The sequence below is a fragment of the Notothenia coriiceps genome, unplaced genomic scaffold, assembly GCF_000735185.1.
Source record: "Notothenia coriiceps isolate Sejong01 unplaced genomic scaffold, NC01 NC01_scaffold00037246, whole genome shotgun sequence".
NCBI lineage: Eukaryota > Metazoa > Chordata > Actinopteri > Perciformes > Nototheniidae > Notothenia > Notothenia coriiceps.
Genome location: NW_011369947.1, coordinates 11,372,339 through 11,399,529, shown reverse-complemented (window position 1 = coordinate 11,399,529; position 27,191 = coordinate 11,372,339). Strand labels below are relative to the sequence as shown.

Below are 27,191 nucleotides of genomic sequence, written 5' to 3'. Positions count from 1 at the left end.
TGAAACCCCACCCTCTGTGACTTTAAGCACAGACGTAGAAGTGGTTCGAGGTCCTGACGAGGGAACACTGACCGAGGAAGAGGAATATAATAATAAGTTATGATGGAGTTATTGCCCTGAACGCTCTCTTTGGACTGTACCCGCGAACTGGACCAGGCCACGCGCTCAACTTCACTTAGGAACTAACGGGATTTGTTTTTACTGCGTGTTTCTCTGGGAAATAAAGGTTTGGATAGCCCTTCCTGTTACAAAGTCGGCGGTTCTATACAAAGTTTCTTTAATATTTTGATAAAGTCCAGTTCATGCTTCTGATGACACCGTAAGTATGGATAGTCAAGCTGAACGGAATGCAGGATTTCCTGCACCACACAGTTGCGGTCACACGCGGTTATTAGAGATTTAGGTTTACTAATGCGTACTGGTGGGATCTGAAACTCGTCGTAAAACACTGGTTGGCTGGACTGAATGCTCCTTTCCTGCTATTCTTCTGCGCCTCGCAGCGCTTCCTGCTTGTGGTGCACTTAATGGCTAAAAATACATAAAAACTCAAAATGGACAGCTACGTCTAGCGAGAACCATAATAATTTGGTATTTTACAACAAACTTTGGATAGCTTTATTTTTGTCCCTACACTCCACTTAAAATCAGTTCTCAACAGGTGGCAATTTTGAATGAGGGAAGAGAAGAGCTCATTTACCCATAATGAGGTGATTCAAGAGCCTCTTAAATTCCGGCCCACTGAAATGATAATGTGCTCAAACCATGTTGGGAAACCACACATCACTTGAACACAGAGAATCAGTTCAGACAGTACTGCCCTTCTGAGCTTTAAGACACTTCAAACAAAAGCAACCTCTCAACTGATCCTGTATTTTTCGAGTGGAGAGCTTAACATGTAATGTCAAGACGAATGAAAGACACTTACTATTCAGTTATCTGTGAATCCTCTCCTGCAGCCCACTTGTTGGTCGAGCTTTTGAACACATTTCACTGGTCCCTGATGAACCAACAAAAAAGACAGGAAAGGGAGCGAGGCGCAATAAAGTACTCCTTTGTACTTTATTTTCAAACCCTTGGGGTGCAAAATCAGATCCAGTCAAAACATCTGCTTGAGGCTCCATGGAGCCACTGAAGAACATATTGAGTCGTGGTCCACTGTCCAACTGGAAAAATTTGGATCAATCACAAAAAGGGAATTTCACCAACCCTGTGTGGACGGCCTTATTCGACTATGAGGCGTCCTGTAAAGATGAGCTCACCTTGCGTAAAGGTGACCTGGTGGAAGTCCTGTCTCTGGACTCTGAGATATCTGGCGATGATGGCTGGTGGGCGGGTAAGGTCAACAACAAGGTCGGCATCTTCCCATCTAACTATGGCTCTTTCAAGCCAACTGAATTTGCAAAGCTCCCGTGCACTGCCGTGGTTGGAGAGCTTACCCCGGCTGTGGTTAGCCAGTTCGAACCCGACGTGCTGGATTTCCGGGATCTGAAACTGGAGGAGGTCATCGGGGTCGGGGGCTTTGGAAAGGTGTATCGTGGTACATGGAGAGGCCTGCTGGTTGCTGTGAAGGCTGCACGGCAAGACCCGGATGAAGATATCAGCGTGACAGCTCAGAACGTCAGGCAGGAGGCCCGTTTGTTTGCCATGCTCACCCACCCCAACATCATCGCCCTGAAAGGCGTCTGCCTGCAGGAACCCAACCTGTGCATCATCATGGAGTACGCCTCTGGGGGGGCTTTGAGCCGGGCTCTGGCAGGGCGTCGTATCCCGCCCCACATCTTGGTCAACTGGGCTGTGCAGATAGCCAGAGGGATGGTGTACCTGCACAGCGAGGCTATCGTCCCCGTCATCCATCGAGATCTCAAGTCCAACAACAGTAAGTCCTTCAATATGTCTTTTATCATTTAAACCCAGTCTCACAGTGTTGGATTGATGAAAATAAAGAACAAGACATATTTATTGGACCTTGTGCACAGCCACATGGCCCAAGGCAGTGATGGAACATGGTGTACTTCATACAAGTCAGTTAACTGCTTTTTTTTGTGTTTACAAGGCTACATCTAGAACAAAGGCAACCTGTTTAACTCCACTGTAAGGCTCCAGTATAATTATGTACTCAAACATCTCATTAGTCTCAGTAATTGAATAACCTCTTAACTTTTGATCAAGTACCTTGATATTAAGTCCAGTCTTGGGGTAATACATTTTAAGTGCAACATCATGACAAAGCAGTGGTATAACGACGCATTTCTTTGCAGTCATGTGACTCAAATGTAGGCCAAGGCTGCAGAGATGCAAATATGTGTTGTTGATAGCACAAAAGGCCATGCTTTGCTAGGTCAGGAATTCAAGAGGAGGGTTTTTCCTCTCAGCACCGTCACAACTCACACTTTGGACTTTGATGCCGTCCAGGGGCTTCTGGGAAAGGTGTTGCGTCAGTGTTTCGGGCCCCCGCTGCAGACACGTACGCATCGAGCCTTGTCATTAACCCTGCAGAGAGACGTACCGCTGATAAAGCTTTCTGTCCCCTCTCGTGAAGCAGAACAAGTGCTTTTCTCTGCTCCAACGCTAACCCAAACACTGAGCCACCTGAATTTAATTGCAGCCTCCCTCTGTTATTATCATTCTTGGGATGAAGCATATAATCCCAGGCAGCTCTGTGGCTCTATCCGCTGCGGTCCAAAAGATTAGTAACTTTTCTGTTGCTCCTTTCTGTTACTGCAGATCTTGATCGCATGTCAAAATACAAAGGTGTATACAAATGGTGGCTCCGACCTTGTTTAACTATGAAAACATTCAGTACTGTAGTTTTTGAGAATGTGACCTTGGTTAGGAGCAATAGAAGGGTAACTCCCTTTATTCACACTTTGTTTGAAGCAAGGGTTCTCTATTCAGCCAGCTTTCTTTTCCCATACTAATTTCACCATATCCATCTTTTTGGCTTCTGCGCAATAACCGTTTCTGACCATCGGCCATTCCTCTTCCCATTCCTTTAGGCATCTCCACCCTTGTGTGAGGTTTTTTCCCGGTAAGGCCTCTCCAGTGTAAAAGCGTCTCCTGTAGTGCTAAAGAAAGTTGAGTTATGTCAATAGTGTTGTATATGAGGCAGGCCAACACAAACACAGACCCGCTCTCTGTGCGCCAGGAGATCCTATCGCCCTCCCGCCTCTTGCTGTTTTAATTCTTCTCTGAATCTTTGTCCCTGGCCTGCCGCTACATGTTCCATACAGCCATATCCCTGTTGTGCCACTGAGAAATATCCTGTTGTGGTGGTGGTGGTGGTTGGGGGGGGGGTAGGGGTCATTGGGTATAGTTGCGGTTGGGTTTGCTGACAGGTTTAATACACAGGTGCAGGAGTACCGCAACAAAAGGGCAATTCAAAGGAATGATGCGCACTCAAATAACGTCTAAAAATCAGACAGTGGCGCTGACGGTAGAAAATGGGATGAGGCATTAACTTTAAGTCTTAATTTGTGGTGTCAGCTTCTCTGAATAATGGAGCAAGTTCTTCTCACAAGAGCTGGCATTTTGCGTCAAAGCTCTGCAGTCATACAAGGAGAAATCTGCCAAAGGCCTTTTTTTCTAAATCTAATCAAATGTGACCATTAGCGGAAAAGTAGAATATGTTGATAGCATAAAGGGTGGATTGAGAGGAATGGAGTTCCCCCAAATAAATAAAAAGGATAATAAATGATCACTCTTACCATCATATCAGCATAACCAAATCATTAGATAAAGTAGTGTCCACTAGCATATTACCATATTAAAAGAAGATTCATTATTGACCAGCTGTTACTGTGATGGATCAACTGAATAATCATTACCCCTTGTAAACAAGAGCTAAAAGTTGTAGGTAATGACTAGCGAAGCACTTCGGCCTGTTTGGAAGATGCTGATGAAACAGGATCATTGAAAGAAGCCCAGGGTGGGGCACTTGGGTCGAAGCCAAAGGGCATAACGGGAATTCCTCTGAAAGTAAATAGCAGTCACTATTGTGTCCAAATCTCTGAGAATGAGGCTATGGACGTTTCTGTTTTAGTATCTGGTGGTTCTCTATTTGAGGTTCCATGGCTTTACTACTCTGAGCTTTTCCTGTATGGCTTGAATCATTGTAGAGTCCAAGTGAAAACAAATGGCACGTAGTTAAACTGCTACTGTTTTCATCAAATAATAAAATGTTCACCCTCATTGGCTAAAAATGAATGACAGAGGCTTAAAAAACGCAGACTTTGAACCACAGCCCATGTTAGCTTTTCTAGCTTATGAATAACTCTTTTGGGCTAATATCGCCAATACACCATGGCATGCTAAGATTATTTTTTTATCAAATTGATTACATTTTGGGATGACTTAAAAACTGCAATTTGAGTGGTAGTGAGGAAAGAAGTGGAACAACATGTAAATACTTTTGCTGTCAGTTTGCTAGTCTAATAATGTATTACCTGCTACATGCTAGTTCCCTTCAGCAGTGGTTGAGTGTTAGAAGTGGTGCTTTTTCACGTACATAGAATATGCACTGTATGTGAACATGGATATTGATTTGTGGGAGTAGTATATTTTGTATATTTTGTCAGGGGAACTACATATTAACACCATGTTGATATCACGTCCAAAAGTTAGGATTACACAAGCGTATCGGCAAATGGTTGATTACATCGTGCTTTTTCACTTCCTTTTTCTACAGATGTTTCTGTATTGAAACATATACATATGTTTCTGCTGCAGCTACAGTCCAAATGAGCTATCAGGAACAGCCCTCAAAGGCTCATTCAGTCCGGCTGCCGTCCCTACACTGTTATGTAGTTATCTGCACAAAGCCTTCATAGATGCAAAAGCAGCTATAGGCATCCGACACACTCCATAAAACCCTGCAGAGGCTGTAGTTAGAACGGTGGGGAAAGTGTCAAGCTAAGCACTTGCTGGGCTGGAACTCACAGGCCTATTTTCAGGAAGAAGCCACAGTTAGATCGTGGATCAACATGTCCTTTTTTTTTTCACGAGTGGACAAACATCTGATACATCCCTCTACCAGCATGTTTTCATTCACGGCTCCCAGTGCTCACAGTGTAGCACACATAGGTAGCACACTAAAAACATCCTGTGTGTGTGTGTGAGCCCTGGTTGCTGGGTGTGTGGTGTTTGCCTGTGTGTGGTGAACTGCACTCCTGTTACCACTGCACACACACCACCATCGCCCTGTTCAGCATGAGCAATCATGAGGGCAATTTAGACATTTGAGGTATTTTGTAAAGGGAATAGGGGGATTTTAAACCTGATAAAATCTGAACATGCACCTGTATTTTGTTATGGCAGCTGTATTAGTGCAGTTAAGCCCTCCCATTTTTTTTTTAGCCAGTAATCTGTCAAGTGCAAAAATAGCCTTTTGAAAATATATCAGTGCTGCGTCATCAGTTTCTGATTTACGAAACAACAACCTAACCGAGGATAACTTAAATGCTACATTCCCATTGTTTAGAATCCATAAGTAATTCCTTGCAAACCATTTTTTCCATCACGCTGTAACACCAAGACATCCTAGTATCTGCATTGAACTGCATTTTTTTAAATACTTTTTTTTAAAACCCCTGTTAAGACTTTTGCGTTCAGTTTGTCAGCAGTCTTTTATTCTCTGCTACATGAATGCTACTTCCCTTCACCCTTGGTTGAGTGTTGGAAGTCGTTCTGTCTTTTTTCTACGACTAGATATTCCCTACAGTACATAGATTACATATTTACTGTCTGATCATGGAAATTGGCTCGTGGGAGAAGTCATGTTACTAGGTAACTTAAGCGCAGGGTTATTTTGTACAATTTGGCTGATATCTAGACATCTATCAATCATTACGGAAGATGTCACACGCATGTTGTTATATTGGTGATTCCCTCTGCCTCAACGCTTCATCACACTCCGCTCAGCTGAGCTACGCATGATGTGCAGCATGTGTGAAGGAAGGGATGTTTTTACAGCATATTTTTATACAGAAAGCTGTACCGTGTTTTCTTTTTTTAGTATTCTCAGTGGTAGACAAAATACTCTACTATACTGTAGTAATACCACAGTGTAGAAATGAAGTACTAAAAATAGTACGCGTTCTGCACAAAAGCCAATTTCAGAGTGATAAACGTGTTATTATTCACTTAATTATAATTATTGAAGCATTTATGTGTGCATCCACTTTAATGTGCAGCTGGTAAAGAAGGAGCTATATTTTTTTACTTTACTGCCATGAAGCTCTTTTTAATACTTTCTATTTATCGACTTATTTCATTAAACAAATCCACTTAACTATATAAACTAATATTTGTACACATTATAAGCAAATCACAACAGAAAAAAAAGAAAAGAAAGACAAAAATTAAACGGAAATACAAAATGGAAGAAAAATAAATAAAGCTTGTGAATTTCACTTGGGGAGCAATAAAGTTATATTTTCTTAACCTGTAATAATAATTAATCAATTATTTGTTGATTTCATTTTTGTATTAACAATCTTCTAAATAACTAAACTTCTTAAAAAATGTAACCAACAACATTGACCTCTGAATTGACGTTGAGTAGATCTATAAAGAAGCAGGAAATAGAAATACCATACCTTGAAGAACAGTTCTCAAGTACTTGACTGTTCTCAATGGTTAACACATCTGGCCCAAGATGTGGAAATGGCTTTGCTTTTTTAAGTGGACTGAATTAAAAGAAATAAAAAGCCACTACGAGGGGAAAAACAAACATGAAAGAGAACATTTTTCTTGATAAATACAAGAAAACATGACATTAGTGCAGTGAGCCACCAACAGGAAACACATATACAAAAATAAGGAACTCATTGTTACTGATGCTGTGTAAACAACAGTTATAAGACATTTCAGTAAATGAATGCAAGTGAGTACATTAACATATACATCATGGACTCTAATATAAATGAAGAGGCTGCCTTCTATCTCTACTGAATCACTCTACGAGGGGGGGGGGGTCAGCTGTGTGGCTGCCAGAGTGAGTTTCAGTGGGTGATAAAAGCGCCTCACAGCTGCCTGGATGCAACGTTTTCCTGCTGACTTTATCCTTTAGTTTGGAAAATGCTGAGAACACAAGCTCATGTTGGATACATGAGCTTGATAGATCTGGTTATTTAAATCAGAATCCCAAGCGGGGACATTTACAGCAAAAGTGACATAGCAGGTAAATAAGTACTTATCCATGGCTAAAACTGAAGATGAAGATATTAAGGTTTGGACATGTTATTGCACATCAAAATGATTATCATTATTGCAAAGTAGAATTGCCAAAAGTGTTTAGCTGTGTTTTTTTTTTTTTTAAAGCTAGTGATGATGATAAAAGTATTTTTAGATCAAAGCTTCTCGAAGCTGAGTTTTCTGTGTGTTCATATCTTGAATTTTGACTCAAAGTAGATTTATACTGCGTTGAGCTGCTTAAAGTTCAGAGCTGTAACAGGGTGGTGATTAGCTTAACTTAGCATACAGAATGGAAGCAGGGGGAAACAGCTAGCCTTGTTCGGGGGGCGGGGGGTAACATGCCTACACGTCTAAAGCTCTCGGTTATACAACACTTTATATCCAGTTTAGGAAAATATAGATCCTGAAATGATAAAAAGATACAATTAGCTATGCTATAATTATGCTAAGCTAGGCTAACACAACATCCTGATAGTGGTTTGACGGTCACTTTAAGTGCTTTTGTACCTTTTCAAATGTTTTTATTGCAGTGTTTCTTAAAGGTCACATGTCATGGCCATTTCCACTGATCATAATTCCATTGTTGAGGTATACTAAAATAGAAAAATACTGTTCAATTTTCCAAACTCACATTGGTTTCGCATACAGCATCTCTCTAAAGTATGGGATTCATCAGTATTTCACTTCTCCACTAAACGGCTCACTGGCAGCTCCCCCCCCCCTCCCCCCTCCGTGATTTCCTTGTTTAGCTATACACAGCCAAAACCAGCCAAACTCAACCTGAACACAACACAAAGTCACAGCCGAAATAACAACATAAGTGTGGCTTGATATTGAGTAAGAAAAAGGTTTATAGGTTGATAAACGCTGTGAGAATGGGTCTGCAGAGAGAATTTCGCGCGATCCCAACTGTCTTTTATCAGCCTGCAGCACGGAGCAGAAATCAGCAGGGCTGCCTGCACTGAGTGTGTGTGTGGATTGGTCAATTTGGACCAATCAGCGGGGGCTTAACGTAACGTCTCCGCGGACTTAACGTAACGGCTCCACGGACTGGCCCATTTAGTTCCGGGTACGTGCTTTCCTAAGCACTTAGACGGAAGAATCAAATGGATGATGACGTCATGATGACGTTTCACCAACGAGGCGTTTTGGGGAGGTATTTTCTGTTTTAGAGTTTTACTCGCTACAGGGTGTACTTTGAGGGTTTTGACTCTGCACACCGTTTACATGCAGAAAAACCTTCATAACACACAAGGGTACGGGTAATAACCGGAAAAGCATGACATGTGACCTTTAAGAAAAAAGCCTTTGTGTTTTTCTTCCTTATTTTCAACCAGTGTAATGATACATATTTAATCCATGTTATATCCATATGCTTGCATCTTAGTTTTATAAGAAAGTATACATGATCTCATACTGTGTGTATCGGCACCGTGTGGCCTTCACATCCAGGAGACACTGTGTGTGTGTGTGTGTGTGTGTGTGTGTGTGTGTGTGTGTGTGTGTGTGTGTGTGTGTGTGTGTGTGTGTGTGTGTGTGTGTGTGTGTGTGTGTGTGTGTGTGTGTGTGTGTGTGTGTGTGTGTGTGTGTGTGTGAGAGTGAGTGAGTGAGTGAGTGAGTGAGTGAGTGAGTCAGTGGAAGTAGAGGTTCCAGGGTGAACTCCATTGTTTGTTAGCTTCTCTTGTCTGAAACGTCACTCTCAGCCTCTTTCTCACCACGGAGATGTAACTGANTCTGTCTGTCTGTCTTTCTGTCTGTCTGTCTGTCTGTCTGTCTGTCTGTCTGTCTGTCTGTCTGTCTGTCTGTCTGTCTGTCTGTCTGTCTGTCTGTCTGTCTGTCTGTCGAAGTAGAGGTTCCAGGGTGAACTCCATTGTTTGTTAGCTTCTCTTGTCTGAAACGTCACTCTCAGCCTCTTTCTCACCACGGAGATGTAACTGATTTTTAAGTTACATTTGTTCCCAAACTAGGCCTAGTTACAGGTCATTCTCTAAATTGTTATTGGACAAATCACTAATTCGGTTTCGGAATCCAAAAGGGTATCAACCAACTTATTGAACATGTTTTATTTTCCCTGAAGTAACATATCCTTGGCCCTTTTTACTACAACTTTTCTGTTTGAAACGTAGAAAGATAGCAAGCAGGCTTCATGCATCTTTCAAGTGATTTTGTCTCCAGTCTGATCTTGAGCACTCAGTTTAAATGCGATTTGATTGTATTACATGAAATAAGTGCAAAAGGAATTTTGTTCATCAGTGCAGAACTGTTCACTCTTACCTCATTCACACCAACGCAACTCCGGTTCAAGCTCCGTGCTAGAGCTTTTCAGGTTCAGAACCGGTTCTTCGGTTTAGCTCCGGCTCTTTTCACACTGCCCAGAGTCCGACTGGTGCTGCGTCATTGCCTCATCGTTTGCGTCATGACGTAACCGTTTGCGTGCCTGCTTCATAAAGCCAAACCGCGCGGAAACCCCTCACAGCTGACACCGACAACAAAAACAACAACAACAACAATGGCCGATTGTGCTCCAGCTTCCTCTGTACCTCTTCGGAGACCAGATTCCCAGTAGGTAGCTGGTCTCTGCAGTGGACCACTGCTGCTTGTTAAGTTTCTCCATCGTTGTGTACAAACTGGATAAAACGAAGGCTTTTTGTTGTTGTTCAGGAGTTGATCTGCCCCCGCCTCGACGTAAGCGTGCCGGACAATTTTTTAGTGCTTGAAACGAACCGGATTCCGGCGCTAAGAGGCTGCTCCGCTGCGTTGTGAACAGGGAAACCCGGTGCTTTTCAAGCTCCAGCTCCGAACCGGCCCTGAAACACAGTTGGTGTGAATGAGGTATCTGTTATAGCTGGGTCAAGCCAGAGATGACCCCCTCTGACTGTGCATGGAAGTGGCGCTGAAGGTTACATTTGAACTCGTGAACACTAGATTGTTAATAAGTGACCGATTTCAGGTCCCTACAGACTTTTACGTGGCAACAGATACTTTAGAGGAGCAGTCATTTAGAATACTCCTGTACAGCATTGTCCAAGTTGTGATAAACAATTTTTTTTTGGAAAAAACCCAACTGTTAAAGAAAGAAATGTGTTATTGACTTCAGTTGGGATATCAGACCGCACCGTCATCGTCAACCTGACAAACCTGATCAACATTGAGCAGAACATGGAGATTGTCTTACATCAAAATAGTTAAGTGTGTCAAAACACCACACTATGTAGAGTGATGAAATAACTAGAGCTGTACGTGAACCGAAAATAAGTAAACTTTTCAGGTCAAATGATACCTGCTTTTCACATATTTTGTACCAAGAGCTAGAAAAGAAAAAGGCTTTTTCTATGATTTTGCCCACTATGTTTCCATTACTGTAATGGGAATATAGCATGTAGAAAAAAAACGATCAAATAAAGTGATGTATCAGTATCACTTTAAGGGCTCTTGTATTGGCACTGGTCAAATCCAGGTCAAATAATACTCATGTCATAATAAAACAAACATACGTGATTTAATGTTTATTCTAATGACAGCCCTGTTGTGTAGAAGGTGCACTTTGTCCTGAATCATTATCTGCACATTCATCTCAAGAGCTGAATCTTCTATTCTAGTTAAAAGTCTGTTGCAGCCTGGTTTGTGAACTCGCTGCCGGTTTCCTACACTCCGTGACCCTGAGCTAAGACGAAACTCCAGCGCTGGTTTCATCTCTGTGATTATGCCCTATCACTCTTTCTCACTCTCTCACTCGCTGGCTGCCTGGTCAGAGGTTGCCAGACTGTCTGTCAGCCTATGGCCTCGTCCCTCCGGGGACAAAGCTCCCGTTCTTCCTGGGGAAAGCCCCCACCCTGCCGGAATTCTCCCTTTCGCCTACGGGTGCAGCGCAGGGAGGGGGTAGAGGGAGGAAGGTAGAGAGGCTTAGGTTGAACCGGGTTTAAAAGCCAATATGCATAGTATAATTTGACATAACTCTGACCTTGAGTTGCATATATTTAAGTCTCTCTTATATTCTGGTTGGAAAAATATCAATCCATAGTGGCCTGATGTAACGGTCTAACTTGGAAGGAGCGAGCAATAGATAGATAGACACTTTATTCATCCCTAATTGGGAAATTATTTTGTAACATCAGCAGTATGTTCAGGCATTAAAATACTTAAAAGGTGGACAACAATATTCAATAAAAATAAACAAATATATACACATATTTAGATTTACAGTACAAAAGACATATATCACAAGGAATACACAATATTAAACATGGATAAATCAGAATGCTCTCTAAAAAAACAATATTCTACAGCATATATAACATATATATATATATATATATATATACATAGGAAAGTATATAAAATAAGTTACAGGTGCATGATGATTGATGGCATACATGAGAAAAATGCAGTGAGAGATGGTGATAGAGCTTGAATTATTGAGAACACATGAAGAGAGGTGCCGAGTGAAGAGGCTTTGTGGATCTGACTCTGATCTGGCATGTCATTGTGACAGGACTGCATGAACTGTATGTTTAGCAGCAGATGTCCTTGAGCGGAACGTTGACCCTTTTCTCGGTATGTCAGGTGCTCTAAATGTGAATGTTTGCTAAGCCCCCTCCAGTTACTGTTGCTACGCCTGTGGAGCTTTCCTTTCTCACACAGCACCTACAGCGTGCAATTTACAATGATAACGCTGGCATATTTGCCGCTCAGTTGCTTTCTTAAACAATGGGTCATTGATTTTAGAAAGATTTCAAAAGACTTCTCTTTCTAGCTGGCAACTGTTCAATTTTGCCTGCTATAATGAAATCTGGCTGGCAGATTTGATCAGGTCGAGCTAGTTAATTAGGGGTCATCCCTATATTCCCAGGGTTCTCATTCTAAGAGATTGGCAAGGGCTTCCTTTGCAGTTCAAATAGCAAAAGAACAAAGAGAGATGGCCATTTCAAATGCAGGGGAAAAAGGTGTGTGGGTGATTCCAACAAAATTGAACCAGGGAAACATCCATTTACCATTTGACCCAGGGAAATGTTAGTACGGCTCTCAAATTAGGCTAACCTTAGCTTCATACATTCTTTCGTAAATACTTTATCCTGACGACTTTTTAATGTTTTAAGCTGACTTGTTTAAGGACATCAACCTTCAGCATCAGTGTTTCCGCCAGACCAGGGCTGAGAGGGCGTCCACCCCGAGAGCAGGAGGGGGGGGGGGGGGTTTGTTTGACTTGGCCGTCCCTTTATAGAATATACTGTATTTTTACTTTAGTGAGCCGGATCATTTGGCTCGGCTCTGTTAACCAGCGCCGGCACTTTCGCTGCCAAACGGCTCTTCGTGTTACCACAGCTGTTACCAGCGGAGCCTCTCAGTTTCGCCGCTGCGAGCCGGATCATTTGGCTCGGCTCTGTTAAAGCGCCGGCACTTTCGGCTGCCAAACGGCTCTTCGTGTTACCACAGTTTACCACGGAGCCTCAGTTTCGCCGCTGCGAGGCTCTGGTGCTCGCAGCTCACGCGCGTGCTCCACTAAAAACCCCCGCTCATCGCGTCCAAATCGCGCACGTTCCGTGTTGTCCTGTAGCAGGCACCTTCGATGTCGGGGAAACAATCTTCAATACTCCGAAAATAATCCCACCAGACTCCTTTGCCCCTCCAACAGCGGGATGTCCTTGTCCCTTTTCCTAATTTCAAGCGATAAAAACTCTCGATCTTCTCTCGAATTATTAATATTTTCGGACGCCCTCGGCTCGCGTTCAGGGCGTCCCGAGCTGAATAAGGGCGTCAAATGACGGCAAGACGGCCCCCTGGCGGAAACGCTGCTTGACATACTTAAAATGTCCCACGCCAAAACCCAATGCTTGACAACCTCGCTAGTTAGTTCAGGTATAAAAGGTATGACATGGAAAATGTTTATCTGTTTAATTGTTATACTTGTTTGTTTATTCAAACAGTACATCTTGAGTTTTAAATGGATAAAAAGGCGTATAAAAAAGGAGTATACAACTTTGTGTTGCTAACGTAGGCAACTTTGGCTAATGTGTCAATATCTCAGTAAAGTTTGCTAGCATTGTTGGAGTCAAAATCCCCCCAAAAAGCACAAAGGAGCTGTTAATGTTAGTCAAAAATATTGAAACATCCAGGACTAGCTTCTACATAGTACACCTTTTTAAAAGTACATCATTACTTTTAAGTGGATAAAAAGGCATTAAGATGAGTATACAACTGTGTTGCTAACGTCTGTGACAATATCTGCAAGCATTGCGTGCATCTTACCTTTATTCTTATAGTTATAAATGCCCCATCTTGTAATTTTGTTTTTTCAGTTTCTAAAAGAAATCCTCTAAGAACAACAGCTTCTCACAAACAGTTTTAAGCACTGGTATTGCCAACCATCTGATTTGTAGATACCCACTAGCTAATCGTATCTGCTTGTCTGCGGTGGCTTCTTTGAAACACAAGTTGATTTCCTTTTATAATGACGTCAGAGCAAGTTCCCTGAAACACTTTATTTGAAATACAAGTTCAACTGATTATGCACATTGAGCTCCAGTCTTTCCAGCTGCTATGAAATCCAAATATATCTACTACTTTTCTTTGAAGACATGCGAAGAAGGTTAGCAATGTAAATACTCGGTGTTTGCTCAGGATCGACATGGCTCTACTTTATCAGTTAGGTGGGCTTATGTTTAATCAGCTCTGGAACGTACCCTGCAAAAATCCCTGACACTGGGATTCTCGGACGGCTGCTCATAGGAGTCATATCCGCAACTGCCACACTCCAACAAACAGTACCAAACAGGCTCCTGTTGCCATGGAGAAGTGTCACGGTGTTATTGTGGCGACATTTTTGGTTTCGCCTCTGTATCAGGAAGACTGTTTGTCTGGGCAAGACTGATCTAGTCCTGATTCTCACCGTTGTCCTTTGAAGGGGAGCTGGATTTCCTGGTCTGTTCGCCACTTTTGTCAACACAGCTCCTTAAAATGTGATAGCAGGGGATGCAGATAAGAACCCTGTTAACTGTTCATTCATTTCCTTGAATCCTCACTTGGAGGTTATTAAGAATATGCTATTTATTCTCATGACTTTCTCCACATTGAAGTTATCTTGTCCAGACTTTAGTGCACTACTTAAAACTTTTCAGTAGAGTTTTGAAGATGTCAGCCGCAGACTTAATGTTTGTAGGTCAGCAGCTGATTTGGACACAGAATGTTGCCACATAGCCTCCAGTAAGCAGCTGACTAATGCAGCAGTCGGTGTGATGGTGGTGGTGAGAGGAGGGAGGCTGAACTGTGGATGCACTGCGCTTTAGCTCAGGAAGTGGAAGAAGAATGCGCCGTGTATTTGTGCTGAGACGGCTAAAATGCTTCTCTGGATTTACATGTTAGTTTCTGTTCTTGGTTGCATGTGTGTACGTATAGATTGTGTTGAGTGTTGTTGACCCATGTGCATGCAAGTACAGGGTGGGTGTGTGTGTGTCCATAAGGTTTAGTTTATTGTTCTCCATGTCATCAGGATTAAGAAAATACTGGCCTCATATGAAACTTGATGATCGGTTGCATTTTTGGGTCATGGAAATTACATTTTTGCGCAGGTATGAATCACGGGTGGATACGTTTGTACAGTGGGTATTTGGGCTGCAGTCATGTGTCGTTTAAAGAATCCGAAAAATGAATTCCGTGTGGAAAAAATTTAATGAAAGCCCCCTAGTTGAAAAATCAAAGTAAAAAGCTGCCTCTGAGCAAAGCTAGCTGATTCGCGTCTTTATGCTAAGCTAGGCTAATTATGTCCTGATATCTCATTTTACAGAACGTACATGAATATATTTGCAGTTAAATATTGAACTTTACTTTAAAAACATTGGTGTTTCTTGGACTCAACTTTTTTTCTGCCCGAAAATATAGATACTATGATAGCTTTGAGGACCTGAAAACAGTGTTCGTCTGCTGCCATCTGAAGTTAGCTAAGCTGCCGTCAATGATGCTAACTTCCCTATTAGTCAAATTGGATATTTATACTCTTGTGAATAAGCTTGTGCTGAGACATGCCAGCTTAATGCCAAACTCCTCAGGTTGAACTGTTGAACTTTGGACAGAGGCTAACTTTCCCCTTTTTACAGTCTCGCTAAGCTAAGCTAACCATGGCACGACTGTATCCAGCTCTGTACTTAAAGCACAGACATGGCATGCATATCAATCTTCTCGACTAGGTTTAAATATACCTTTTTAAACGCATCTTAAAGTGTGTATATACAAAGTCATACTGTACATTATCACACTCATTTAATCTAGTATATCATTTTGTGTGTGTGTGCTGTGTGTGTGTTTTGTGTGTGTGTGTGTGTGTGTGTGTGTGTGTGTGTGTGTGTGTGTGTGCAGGCAAGCGTGTCCTTCCCACACTATTTTTCCTGTGTACAGCTGGCTGCTAAAAATATTTGGCCACAGAAAGTGAGAGTGTCCTGTATAAGGCGTCTGTGTGTGCATGTTTTTTTCCAATGTGTGTGTGTGTGTGCTCTGCTTTCTAGGCGCTGGCAGACATTTTTAGCTCTGCCCCATCTCTCTCAATCATATGAAAAGGATCGCCAGTCTGCACCTCTCTCTGTCTCTGTCACCTCACCCTGTGCTACACTGGAACATTGACTTTACAGTTATGTGGAATTTGTTGACATGATACATTTAATTAAAGTAATAATTTCAGTTTTTTCAGAGTACCCCAACCCCGAGACTCCCCTACTGTCTGGGTCTGTCTGGTGCCATGTGACCCCTTTCAACCTCAGTTTCCTAAAATAGTGCTTTTCTTATTGCGCACAATGAACAGCAAGAGAGAAACGACAAACTCGGCTGCTGTGTTTTTGTTTGCTTTTTAAGGAAGGGCCCAGCCACCGGAGGCTAATTGGCCGATACCAGCGTCACTTCCTGGAAGTGGGGTCAAGGCGCAGAGAAGGAGCGCCATGGTGGAAATAGGGGTGACTGACCGCGGCTTGTTTTTACCAGACGCTTACTGGCAGCCGGACAAAAGAAGTGGAGTAAAGGATCAAGGCCTGTTGCAGTAATTACAAGCCCCCCCACTAACCCCCCCTGAGGGGCTTGTGGAATCGACAGAAAACAATGACTCAGCCGTAGAACGGACAGAAATTGATTTTCTGCTAGAAGGTTAAATGAGCGGGCATTTCTACCTTACTGTAGAGGTGTTTTGTTGTGCCCATTGGCTACTTTAAGTATTTTGTTGTTTGTGCCTTCTTGAGGCAGAAGTCAATATCAAAAGTCTGTGATGGACATACCTCGATATATCCTAGTTTTTTCCCATTTCAAAGGCTGTCTGGCTGTTAAGATTGGGAAGTCATTGCCTTCAATGATTGTCCGTCATTGCACCTGTAGTCATTTTACAAAATCACATGCACTGTTGCAACTTTGAAGGTGTGTATGTTTTTCAATAGAACTGGGTGACAAAATTGTCGCCCAATGACATTACGAAAACAACAAATCTCCCGTTCAACGTTCACACACACACACGTACACACACACACACAGCAGACAACACAACCTCTTGTGATGCATTCCTTTGTGACGTCAAACCGCTGCCTCTGGGCTTCGAGTCACAGCACAGGATGTCTGAGAGAGAGAGAGAGAGAGAGAGAGAGAGAGAGAGAGAGGGACAAAGACATAGACAACAAAGACAGAAAGAGAGAGAATCGTTCATGTGTTTGGAAAAGACAAAATTAAAAGGAAAAGAGAGACTGACTGGAGAAAATAGATTTTCCAGTCAAATATGCAGGAGAAAAAAAAGGAAATAAGTGCCTGGCTTAGAAAGTCAGAAAGTGACTGCAGATAGGGAGTCTTACTTCCCTATAATAAGTCAAATTCTTTGCCGCTTTGCTTTTCCCTCCTCCCTGCGTGTGACGGCCGGCCCTGCCATCAGTGACCATGCTGCCAGCAAAGGGGAAGAGCCTGGCTGCCGATCATACCGAGGCATGTGATTCCGAGTCACACCGCAGCAACCCACATCCTCAGCATTATATTCTATTTCCATAAAAAACAAAGCCTTCCAACGCTGCACGGTTGCATAACATGCTGGTTACCTAAATGTGTTTTCTTCGTAAGGCTATTACCTTTTTTACAGTGTATACTTTTCTCATTTTGGATTCTTTGTGCTGCGTCTATGTTTAGAGACCCATTCCTTTACATCAGTCATCCATATCTGATTCAGCGATGTCACTGCTGTCAGGTTTGTCACCACCTATCAATAAAGTTCAATCATTTCTGAAAAAAAAAACCATTCCGGTTGGTTTAAGGTTTCATAAAGTCCCAGTAAGTGTGGTTTTGGTCAGGTCAAAAGGTGTCTGACATTAAGATAAATTATTTAAAGGTTTTATTTTAAAATGTTGGCAGTGGTGGAAAGTATTTAAGTACTTTTACTCATGTACTTTTACTTTACTTTTTTGACATATTTGTTGTTTCCTTGAGTATTTCCATTTAAAGCTACTTAATACTTTTACCCCACTACATTTCAGAGGAAATATAGTAGTTTTTACTCACTAGTTAATTTTAATACTCACAGTTACTAGTCACTTTGCACATACAAATACACATGATACACTGATATGGTGTAATTTTGTACTGTACCTCTTAGCTACACAGTATTTAAGTATACAACACTTAAATGCTCGTACATGTATAAAACAGGATAACATAATAACCATAATATAATATTGTGAAAAGATCCATTCTGCATTTAGAATACTTTGATACTTGTAGTACACATAGCTGATAATACTTCTGTACTTTTATTATTCTGAAATGGGTCATTGTGCAGAATACTTAATGTACATTTTGATGCTAATACTTTTGTACTTTTACTGAAGTAACATTTTGAACTCATACTAGAGCATAGTATTTGTACTTTTAGGTTTAGGGTCTGAGTACTTCCAACATGGAATGTAGTAACACTTGGTATTTGGTTCCACAGCATTTGTTTATCGATATTCAAATGTTTAGTTAGCGTTTTTGAAAATGCAACACATTACAAGACATCCATCACACGTGTTTCAAAGTTGTTTTATCACAGTTTTAACTTGCAAATCACCAATTGTTGTTAAAGTAATGGAAATGAAAATATTCTCTAACTTGACATTAGCAAGATAAGTGTTTACTGATTTTAATATTGTTTTAACTTGAATCGATTTCCCAGCATTGCAAGTTATTAAACTTTATGGACATAATATTCTCTCCCAAAAAACGATTTGTCATCGTCTCTGCACAAAATCATTTTTGCTCCGTCATGATAATTGACTTTTGAATTTTTTGTGAACTTGTAGTAACACTGCTCCTTCTCTGTATTCTTAGAAATCCTAACAATACAGGTTTTAATAATAACAGTTGTTGATCGTACTGGCAGTATTTGTCTTTTGGTATCATGCTGGCACTTTTGGAGTTTGGTTTTAGTAAGAGTTTCAGAAGGAGCATGACCCTCCAGTTTCTCTGTCACAATAATGAATGCAAATCTCTGCAGAGAAAACGTCTTACCGTGAATGAGAATTTGCAACATGTACTGACTCAGATGTACAGTAACACTGAAAACCTACATCACAGGTCCATTTATTCGCAACCACTCATAGTGTGTTCACCTTTTTTAATAACAGTGGTTGCTTTTATTATGTTCTTTATTTGAAAAGCATTATTGTTTGGCCCGAGGGAAGTCATTTGGGAACTTAAGCGGTTAAACACTTGTCATTATGACACATTCATATTGTCTTTCTTTGGTGCTTTCTGTCTTGTGTTAAATCTTCAAAGTTTACAGTCTTTTCTTGGTGCAAATTGTAGTTCTCTGCTCTGAAAATATGAAAATCTGTGGTGCAACTTGTTTTGAAAAGCAATTACTGGTCGTTTCTTGTGATTCCCATTATTTTCCTCCCACATTTTATTGCAAAAACAGTCCTTTTTTAATCCCGGGGTGAATGTCATAATGTCTTCCATATTCCTGTAGCTGCTTCACAACAACAGCCTTGAGTGGTTCTATGTGTGGAAAGTCATATTTCTTAGCCAGGGACACAAGGGACAGTGTTGTATTTATGTTGTTTTGTCAAATGCAAGGGAACTCCTTTTCAAATGCTACAGCCTTCCAAGGTTTCTAATGTCTTGCCAGTATTAATCCTGCTGACGGAAAACAAATAGACAAACAAACCCATCTTAAAACATGACCTCCTGGGAGCGTTTTAAAGTCCAGTGATATATTTCGTTGCATTTCAACATGTCTTTCTCTTCCTCTGCAGTCCTCCTGTCTCAGCCCATAGAGAATGAATGTATGGAGGGTTTGACGCTGAAGATCACGGACTTCGGCCTGGCCAGAGAGTGGCACAAGACCACCAAGATGAGCACCGCCGGCACCTACGCCTGGATGGCCCCCGAGGTCATCAAGTCCTCCACCTTCTCCAAGGGCAGCGACGTTTGGAGGTGAGTGGACACAACCATTTTCAAGCTCGTTCCAGGGTTTTATTGTGAGGCGGATATTAAGAGGTATTTGACCAATCACAGCACCTTACAGGAACATTTCCACACTTTGGGAAAATGTGCCAATTTGCTGAGAAGATCAATACCATGCTGATGTATGTATGCTAAAGCTAGGACTAAGCAATTAGGTGTATTTCCCGACATGTCGAAGTGACACAAATGGTGATTTTTGTTAGAAAATAACATGTTTAATTTCCCCAAATCAAGGTTAAACTTAAAACCTGTATTTTTATGCAGAACTGAAGTCATATTTACTGCTTCGCTTGAAGGACATGTTTTGAGTGGAATAAATAAACCTGAATATTATATATATAATGCATGTTTGATCGCGAGCCAATGAATACGGCGGCGTGTCTAATGATCTTAGTTTAAACGCACCAATCTGTGATACAAGTCTCCAGCTGACTAATATAAGTGTTTCTATGGTGACAGAGACGTCTCTGATTGTGAGGGATTTACAAAGTAGGTCGTGCAGGATTTCACAAGGACGGTTGGCATAAAACACTGATAATGCAACTGAAAGGAAAGGGTGGTTGCTGGTGCCGTGTATTCTGATACTTTGAACACACCAACCAATAAAAGAAAGAACTAAAGGGCTATAAAGTAATCAATGCTGCAACACTTGGATTTCAGCAACAGGCCAATATTTACACCAATCACTATTATATTGCCATTTATTTCCCACTGTAGTTCAACCTGTGGATTCTCTCTATGATATCTTCACTTCCTCATCCCTTCCTCTGTTGTGCCCTTGCTCTCTTAAGTTAGCTTAGGCTAAGTGAGCTTAGCCCCGGGGCTAAGAAAGCTTTCACTCTGACACATTCCAAAGTGGCTCACCCGGACTTTAGCCGGGGGCTTGCTGGCACTGCTTTTTGGGGTTTTCCCCTGAAAATCAACTATTCACTAAGCTAGGCTAGGAACCCTGGACGTGTTAGGAATAACTGAATACCAACTTCAAAGATGGCACCCCATTCATTCCTATTAAAGTTACAGCCTGGGCTCTGGCACTTAAAGAGGCCCTTTTATACTTTTTGGGGGTTTTCCCTTTCCTGTAGTGTGTTATATAGGTTGTGCATGTAAATGGTCTGCAAAGGCTAAAATCCCTGTGTTTTTCTCCCACACCCCCTCCCCTGCCTGAAACGCCTCCATTGGACATCACTATAACACTCGCCCTTCTCTTGGCTGGCGCTCCAACTCATTGTACTTGATAGGCTAAGGGGCGGGACATCACTAAGTGTTTAACCAACCACAACAGAGCTGACCAGCTAACCAATCAGAGCAGACTAGGCTCTGGTTTCAGACAGAGGGTGAAAAGAGGTGCTGCAGCACAGGCAGTATGAGACAAATAAAGGGCTTTTTGAACATTAAAGCATAGAGACATGTCACTGCTTGATTAACTTTATAAAAATACTTATGGTATTCATCCAACAACAGTATATTAGTTCTTAGTAAAAACCCCCACATGGTTAACATCTTTTTGAATAGTGCTATCTTTATCGGAGCGACCGCGTTCGCTGCATTTTGCTACGTAGCTGACCTTTTGAGGGTAAGAAATGTCCAGCATTCTATTCTCAACTCTTTGACCGTTATGCACGCACATTCCAGGTACTCACGGTACTCATAAATGTAATAATACAAATCAGCATAATAAAAAAACAATAAAGCCTTTTGGCGTGATGTTTATGACCAAGCCTACACCAAGAGCAATTACAGACAATTAAAATGTCTTTATATTCATGTAAACAGTAATCTGTAGTAATTATCTGCAACAACTCAGCAGGAAAGTGGTCCTGCTGCATGTGTCTGTGATAGAAACAGAGGGGAAAGGGTGAAAGTGCAGGGGAGAGAGGGTGGGAGACGCGAGTGATGACGAGGATGATGGATGGCAGCAAGACCGCCGCACTCATGTGACGGCGTGCCTTCAAAGAGCTGCTCTGTGCTTTGTTGCGGGACATCTGTACAGCACACTGTCCCATTGTCTGCAGTATAGACAGAGAAGGAGGCCACACACCAGACCTAACCACAGCCTTTTATATGGGAATAGCTGTGTGTGTGTGTGTGTGTGTGTGTGTGTGTGTGTGTGTGTGTGTGTGTGTGTGTGTGTGTGTGTGTGTGTGTGTGTGTGTGTGAGAAAGAGTCCCTCGATTATGGTTTGGTTTTATAATAACGGACTTGAGAGGGGAATCATGAGGTCTTTTAAGTGCCTTGGTTAAATTAGCATAAGGCATAGGGAAAAGACAAATGATTTCCTAAAGCAATAATACACATGAATGGCTTTGCTGCATTGTGGTTACAGCACTTACTCACATATGCTATGGTTTAACTTTAATCCATTGGATTTGGACCTTTTAATCCTCTCCTAAATGGTTCTTTGCAGCCCAACACAGAGCCTACGTGAAGCCAATTGAACATGCTGAGAACCTTTTAGAAAGCGTCTTTGAGGACATCAAAAATGGTGGAAGCCACTTAAGGAATTTTCTGGAACTCAACCCTATTTAGTGTACAAAAGTGTACAGTGTCTCCTCAGTGTCCCGCACACATCCTCTGAGTTTCCATGTCCATGTCTCTGAACAACAATCCCACATAAGTTCATTTTCACAGCTATCACAGCACAATCTGGAAAACAGCTAAATGCGCAAGAGCTCTGAAACTGAAGGGTGATCTTTGTTCTACCGTTCTTTCTCTTTTGTCCACGGCCGCTCGTCTCCAAAGCCGCCACGCGGAGACAGCGACCGCCTCAGGGACGTTGAGCAGCGTTTTCCTGCCCAGTGTGTGGAAGTTTTAATTAAAGAACTAAATAAAAAAGGGCTGCGGCCTGCACTCTGCCAGCCTCCACAGGCTGCTCCCATTGTGTGGCTTCAAAGTCCTGTCTGTTTGTGTGCATTTGTTTGAGTTTTGCATGCATGAGTTTACAAGCGCATGTTTCACAAAGCNGGGGGGGGGGGGTGTAATTGACAGTGTGGGAGATCCAACACCACGCTTCATCTTCTGAGGACACAGAGCTGCTCCCATTGTGTGGCTTCAAAGTCCTGTCTGTTTGTGTGCATTTGTTTGAGTTTTGCATGCATGAGTTTACAAGCGCATGTTTCACAAAGCAAAAATATTTCACTTTAAACAATGTCTTTGTTCTGTACTGCCACCACTATGATAATGAATTGGTAAGGTATTATGTGCTGAACAAAGCAAACTAAATATCTATAAATAAAAGTAACCCAGGGTGCAATGAGCAATTATCCTTTGAAAAGCATAAATCAACACATTTTAGACTTTCCATTTGTATCAATTATTGTATGGATGTTTGTAGGCATGCAACGTTTCTTATCAGATTTGGCACAATAGATTTCTTTTTGTTAAAAAAAAAAAAAAAAATGTATTTGGATTGGTTCAGTTTTAATGAACATGTAGATAGCCAATTACATATCTAGATGTGTTCACTGTTGAACATAATGGTTTGCTGTCATGTAACTTTGACTTTTCTGTCCCTTTAGTCCTTTACTGGGGACATTTTAGTCAATAGAAATAATGCACATATCCAAATTAAACACTTCCAACAGGCTTAATGGTATCATTTGTAACATTTTTGCATTAAAAAGTCAAAAAGAGGCTTAACCTATGCTTTTTATCTTGAGTTCAGTATTTACATTATCAATTATTTTTAAAACAATGTATCCTTCTGTTTAATTTTGTCGCTTATTGCGGCAACGTATATGCGTTGGGGTTGTCTGCCACAAGCTGTCTTAAATTAAATTTGAACCAGTTTTACGGCAAAGTTTAAGATTCACTTTTCTGATGATCGATTTTCCTTTCAAACTGCATTGAAGAAACATTGACATTTGACCTGAAACTGATCAAGTATTTTTAATATTGTGCATTTTTAAGCTACACTTACCAATGCTCTTTATATCAACAATGGACAAAAACATTTTTAAGGGGTCCCTGCAATCGTGTCAGACTTCTACAAACAAAAACACAATAATGTGAAAGATGCTCTAACAATATACAATCTTTACTCAACATTGTTTAAAGAAGACACATTCTGCTCATTTTCAGGTTCATATTAGTATTTAGTGTCTCTACTGTGACATGTCTCCATGATCTAGTGTTCAAAACGCTCTTTATTGTTCTCATACTGCCTGTGCTGCAGCACCTCTTCTCACCCTCTGTCTGAAACCAGAGTGTGTGGGAGAGAAACTCCCTCTAATAGAATAGAGATAGATAGAATCGGAGGGATGAAACTCTCTTTAATGGTCAAACATGCAGAGCACACACTAACATTAGTTTGGATTAGAGCCTTTTACAGACCTTATACATGCACAAACTTCTATTTAACACACTACAGGGAAGGGACCTGCTTCGCAGTCAAAGCCATTGTCTATCTGTTTGCTGGAAGACTTTCACTGTGAAGCATCTGGGTTTGCATTAACAGCTTATGGATATGTGAACCGTCTCAAATGGCAGAAGTCTAAAAAGTCAAATGAAAGAACATACGGTGGTGGTCTAATTTCACCATATATAACACTATACTAAAAGTGCTGATGCATGTGTATAATGCGTGTTCGGGATCTATGCTGTGTCTAATCCTGTCCTGATGTCCTGTCTCATGCCTGTGTGTTTCCCCCCCAGCTATGGTGTTCTGCTGTGGGAGCTGCTCACAGGAGAGGCCCCCTACAAAGGGATTGATGGACTGGCCGTCGCCTACGGAGTGGCAGTGAACAAGCTGACCCTGCCCATCCCTTCCACGTGCCCCGAACCCTTCGCTCAGCTCATGTCAGGTGGGTCACGTGTTTGGAAACATAATTAAACTCACTGCTCTGTTTATGCAACGACTTCCAGCTCAGTGGTGTGACAAGACAGTACTCTTGCGTAAGATCAAACCGGAGTCTCCTCTTTCCATTTCCTCAAAGCAGGGTTGAAATTGAGAAAACAAATCCCTGTATGTTGTTAATAACGTGGCTGAGATGAGGAAGTGTTTTTGTGTGCCCACGCCACCTTGTGCAACTTACCAATTACTTTGTTGGAGTTAAAAGAAATGTCACCAGGGCGCTGTGGAACATGCTAGCAGGCTGTTATCTGCTCCTGCCAAAACACAGACACAGTACGCTCACATTCTCTCCGCTTATCCCCGTCTCTTGATGTCTGCTTGTCTTTTACGATTGTATTAGGAAAAAAAAGAGATCAGTGCACAAAGACACCGATAGCCACCTCGGAGGATTAATTAATTATTGGATTGGTTTTTTGATCTGCTTGTATTGCCTAAAGTGTTGCAGCAAATTATGCAAAACCCCCACAGCATGTTAATTAAGGATCACACTTTGAATAAATGATCAGCTTGACTCTAGATTATGCTAACAGAAGTGCTGGAATATGTATAAATATAAATGAGAGGCATTGCAGGATACTCTTTGGACATGAATGCAGGAAAACACTTCTTAGTAAGTCATTTGACCGGATTGGAAATCTTATTTGTGAAGAACAAAGAGGGTGATGCAGTTTGCCTATTTTTAAACACAAACTCAGTTTTTCTAAGGAATATGGTGATCAGTGACCTACTTCCTTCTTTCAGGTCTCTTGATTCAAGAAAACGCTAGGAAGAAGTGAAACTGCTGGAAACAAGTCAATTGAGTCTACTTTAACGACAATGTTTTCCACTTTGTTTTAAGGAAACAAATCAGTACCAAACAAAATAACAGTTTTCCACATGATCCTCAACATCAATTTGATCTGCTTAGGTCCACCACTTTCAATGTTGTATTGGTCCAAGGACAGCCATTCATAAGAGAGTGCGTTGGTGTAGTAATAACCAGTAATGGAAAGTAACTAAGTACTCATGTGTTGTCCTTAAGTGCGAAAATGTGGTACTTTGACTTTACTTGCATATTTAATCTTTCTTCCTCTTGATACTTCTACTCGACTACAGATCAAATCGGAACATCGTCCTTTTTTACTTTAATCTTAAAGCTTTATTTACTTACAAATTAAGATTTTTGGACAAAAATAGTGTTTAAAATTATGATCTTTCGTTATAAGCCAACATTTCTTTCTTCAACTTTAGAGATTAGGAGAAAAAAAATAGACCTGTTTATAAACATTTAAGTAATTTCCCAATTTAGTTGAGTTTTTGTAAATGTATTAAAGAAGAATTAGGCCTTGGGTACATTTATGTTTTATACTTTAACTACATTTTGACTTTTTTCCTTCTAATAGATTGAGTTTACAGTGTGGTATCAGTGCAGGCTCTGAATACTTGTCCCACCACTGGAAATATCTGACCCGCTGTCTGCTGTTTGTGTTACAGAGTGCTGGGACCAGGACCCCCACCGCAGACCCAGCTTCAGCTCCATCCTGTCCCAGCTGCTGGCCCTGGAACAGCAGGTGAAGGAAGAGATGCCGCAGGAATCCTTCCACTCCCTGCAGGAGGACTGGAAACTGGAGATCCAGGACATGTTCGATGAACTCCGGGCTAAAGAGAAGGTAAAAGGGCGCTCAGTGCAGGAGAACCCTTTGTGTTCCCTTTTTGTATCAATCCATACATTTACTTATCCTAGATTCTCATATGTGGTTGATTTTATTTATTGCGTAACATAAAGTTTACACAGCAATTACGCTGATCTTGTATCCATCAGAGCAAAGATAAATACATAGAAACCTGATTCTCTTCCATGTACATCCCTGCAAGAAAACGAATAAACATACTTAATATAAAGTCATATAATATGAACAGCCAGACTTTGGTGTCATGTGGGAATACAGTGTTTAAAGAAGACGTTTCATGCTCATATTCAGAAACTTACATTAGTTTGTAACAGAACATGTTTGCATGCTTCCATGTTAAAGAAATTCTTGTCACGCCGTCAGTTGGAATATTCCTTTCTTCACCCTCTTTCTCAAATGCATTTCTCTTTAAGACAGAAAAAGTATGCGCTGATAGGCTTGCGAGAAAGACAACAACAAAGGAAGTTATGGCGTGTTGAGTCCCATGTTTTCTGACAGGGCAGCCAACAAACTGACTGGGTTGTCATATTTCACACTTTGTGGCTTAGTAGGCTCTCCATATGTATGTTCACAAACACCAAAAAAGGTTATTTTATTTTAAACACATGTTATCAGATGAACGCGAGATAAATACAGTGGGGCAAAAAAGTATTTAGTCAGTCACCAATTGTGAAAGTTCTCCCACTTAAAAAGATGAGAGTCCTGTAATTTTCATCCTAGGTATACCTCAACTATGAGAGACAGAATGAGAAAAAAAATCACATTGTCTGATTTTTAAAGAATTTATTTGCAAATTATGGTGGAAAATAAGTATTTGGTCACCTACAAACAAACAAGATTTCTGGCTCTCACAGACCTGTAACTTCTTCTTTAAGAGCCTCCTCTGTCCTCCACTTGTTAACTGTATTAATGGCACCTGTTTGAACTCGTTATCAGTATAAAAGACACCTGTCCACAACCTCAAACAGTCACACTCCAAACTCCACTATGGCCAAGACCAAAGAGCTGTCAAAGGACACCAGAAACAAAAT

General features: G+C 41.3%; 1 protein-coding gene across 1 annotated transcript in view; it reads left to right on the top strand.

The window, feature by feature from the left end:
• Positions 1-43: 43 nt before the first annotated feature.
• Positions 44-27,191, top strand: part of LOC104965777 (mitogen-activated protein kinase kinase kinase 11) — a 41,682-nt gene continuing 14,534 nt past the window's right edge. The window contains exons 1-4 of the mRNA XM_010794787.1: positions 44-1,876; positions 19,431-19,611; positions 24,292-24,440; positions 25,964-26,139. Of these exons, the coding sequence (XP_010793089.1) occupies positions 1,120-1,876; positions 19,431-19,611; positions 24,292-24,440; positions 25,964-26,139 (1,263 nt within the window). The 5' untranslated portion in view covers positions 44-1,119. The remainder of the gene's footprint in view (positions 1,877-19,430; positions 19,612-24,291; positions 24,441-25,963; positions 26,140-27,191) is intronic.